The sequence below is a fragment of the Wasmannia auropunctata genome, unplaced genomic scaffold (assembly GCF_000956235.1).
Source record: "Wasmannia auropunctata unplaced genomic scaffold, wasmannia.A_1.0 LD336103.1, whole genome shotgun sequence".
NCBI classification, from domain to species: Eukaryota; Metazoa; Arthropoda; class Insecta; order Hymenoptera; family Formicidae; genus Wasmannia; species Wasmannia auropunctata.
Genome location: NW_012026787.1, coordinates 1,166,909 through 1,169,192, shown reverse-complemented (window position 1 = coordinate 1,169,192; position 2,284 = coordinate 1,166,909). Strand labels below are relative to the sequence as shown.

The window sequence follows — 2,284 nt, the reverse complement described above, 5'->3', positions numbered from 1 at the left end:
ACAAAAATTTAATCGGAGTGAAATTATTGATTTGCGGTTACTTATTTAATTAGACTTACCTCGATATATCCGCGACATGCAGAGGACACATTCATTCATCATTCTCTTTTTGCTCGCGGTGCTCTCCGCTTGCTGTTTGGCCGTCAACCAGACCACCTTCGTGAATACCACGAAAACAACACTTAAAATTCTTGGTGTCTTTGGATATCCTGGTAAAAGTCATTTCGACGTGTTCAAGCCGCTTCTGGAGGAACTAGCCCGAAGAGGTCACGAGGTTACTGTGCTCTCGTACTTCCCTAGAAGCGACAGTGTCAAGGCAAAAGAGCCGCTGCCCAATTATAAGGATGTCAATTTAACAAATCCCAAGGACGGCGTCTTCGTAGAAGTGATCGATCTCAAACAGATTAATCACGCGTGGTATCGTTTTCTGTTAGAGATCCACCTGCTGAGATCCATGGCAGATTACGCGTGTAACACCGGTCTGCGGACTCCAGCTGTGAAAGAATTCCTTCGATCCAACGAAAAATTCGATCTGATTCTCACGGAGAACTTCAACACCGATTGCTTTTTGGGTTTTGTTCATCGCTTTAAGGCACCGTACATGGCTCTGTCGTCGCATCAAATTATGCCGTGGACCAACAGCGATATGGACAACTCAAACGATCCCAGTTACATCCCGGTTATATTCATCGGCTTCGTTAAACCTATGAATTTTCTCAGGCGAATGCAAAATACACTGTTGGTGTCGTTGTCTGAAGTGATCTACGATTATTGGTTCCGAGCTGTCGATCAGGTCACCGCTAACGAAGTCTTCGGTCCGGATCTTCCCAAGCTGGAAGAAATCGCCCAGCAGTCGCAAGCGTTGCTAGTGAACACTCACAGTAGCATTCACGGCAGCCGACCGCAGCTGCCGAATGTAGTGGAAATTGGTGGGCTCCACATCTCGTCCAAGGTCAACCCGCTGCCGAAGGACATAGCTGAATTCCTCGACGGCGCAGACGAAGGGGTGCTGTACTTCAGTTTGGGCTCCATGATCAAGATGACTTCGATGCCACTCGAGAAGCTCGACGCGATATTAAAGGTACTTGGCTCGATACCGCGGAAAGTGCTTTGGAAATGGGAGGCTGATGAATTACCGCACAAGCTGGACAACGTTATGGCCAGGAAATGGCTGCCCCAGTTCGACGTGATGAGTAAGTGAAAGGATGAACGTTCTTTTCTTTTTTTTTTTACCTGCTCAAGGCCGAGTCGTTGTATTAGGCATCAATTGGATTCTGACAATGAGTTAACCATAAGATAACTTTTTAAATTATTTTTTAACTATTGACTATTATTACGTTTCTTTTTTTTTTTTTCATGTGTTCAAGGCCGAGTCGTTATATTAGGCATCGATGAGTTAACCATAAGATAACTTTTTTAACTATTTTTTAACTATTGACTATTATTATGTTTTTTTTTATTTTCATATGTTCAAGGCCGAGTCGTTATATTAAGCGTCGATTGGATTCTAGCAATGAGTTATCCAGAAACCATAAGATAACCATTTTTTATCCACTGACTATTACAATGGAGAGAAAGTTTAAGTAATTTTTTTTTCATAGTCTTAATAATTTAACGTAAAAAATATTTTTTTTTCGTTTCTTGTTGAAGAAAGTAGCAACAGTTTATATTGCGTTTTTTAATCTATTGCATAATAAACGGTATCATTTATTAGAATTAAAACAAATTATAAATCAACATACTAAAACTCTCGACAATTAAAACAAATACAAATAATTTAAAAAAAGGCTATGGTAACACGCTGTCCATTAATTATGTCTCGACTTATTCAATTTTTTAAGAAATTGAACTGACTTGCTTTTTATATTTCTATTTTTTTTATGTATACTGTTAATTTTGTATTCATTGAGAATGTAAGTTACAATGTATGCCGAGGCATTCGATTTTTTTAAACTATGTACTTAATTTTAAATATTTTTATTATGTAACTGATGTACCTTTGTTAATCTGCACCGCGCCAACTCACATAGCATTTTTTCTAATTATTTATATTTATTTTCATTAGAATTAAGTTGACAAGTACTATGATAAACGGGAATTGAAAATCCACAAAACGTAAAAATGACGATAAATGAAATATCTCGGTAAACTTGATTGAAATATAATCTCAATAAAATTGATGTAATGCCACTAATTAATTGTGGCATTACATCAATATTATAATTTCCCACTCAACAATATAAGTGTAGCATAGCACATCCAAAAAATGAATAGTTTACGAGAT

General features: G+C 37.7%; 1 protein-coding gene across 1 annotated transcript; it reads left to right on the top strand.

Moving 5' to 3' along the window:
* The first annotated feature begins 6 nt into the window (after window positions 1–6).
* LOC105457344 (UDP-glucuronosyltransferase 2B17-like) lies at window positions 7–1,722 on the top strand. Its single transcript, XM_011701964.1, has 2 exons — window positions 7–1,193; window positions 1,476–1,722. The coding sequence occupies exons 1-2, from the start codon at window positions 77–79 to the stop codon at window positions 1,538–1,540; spliced, it is 1,182 nt and encodes a 393-aa protein (XP_011700266.1). The 5' UTR covers window positions 7–76; the 3' UTR covers window positions 1,541–1,722.
* The last annotated feature ends 562 nt before the right edge of the window (window positions 1,723–2,284 follow it).

Coding starts and splice junctions, on each gene's coding strand:
- LOC105457344 (XM_011701964.1), top strand. CDS start 77: ATGCAGAGGACACATTCATTCATCATTCTCTTTTTGCTCGCGGTGCTC. Junction 1,194..1,475: donor GCCCCAGTTCGACGTGATGA/GTAAGTGAAAGG, acceptor CATATGTTCAAG/GCCGAGTCGTTATATTAAGC.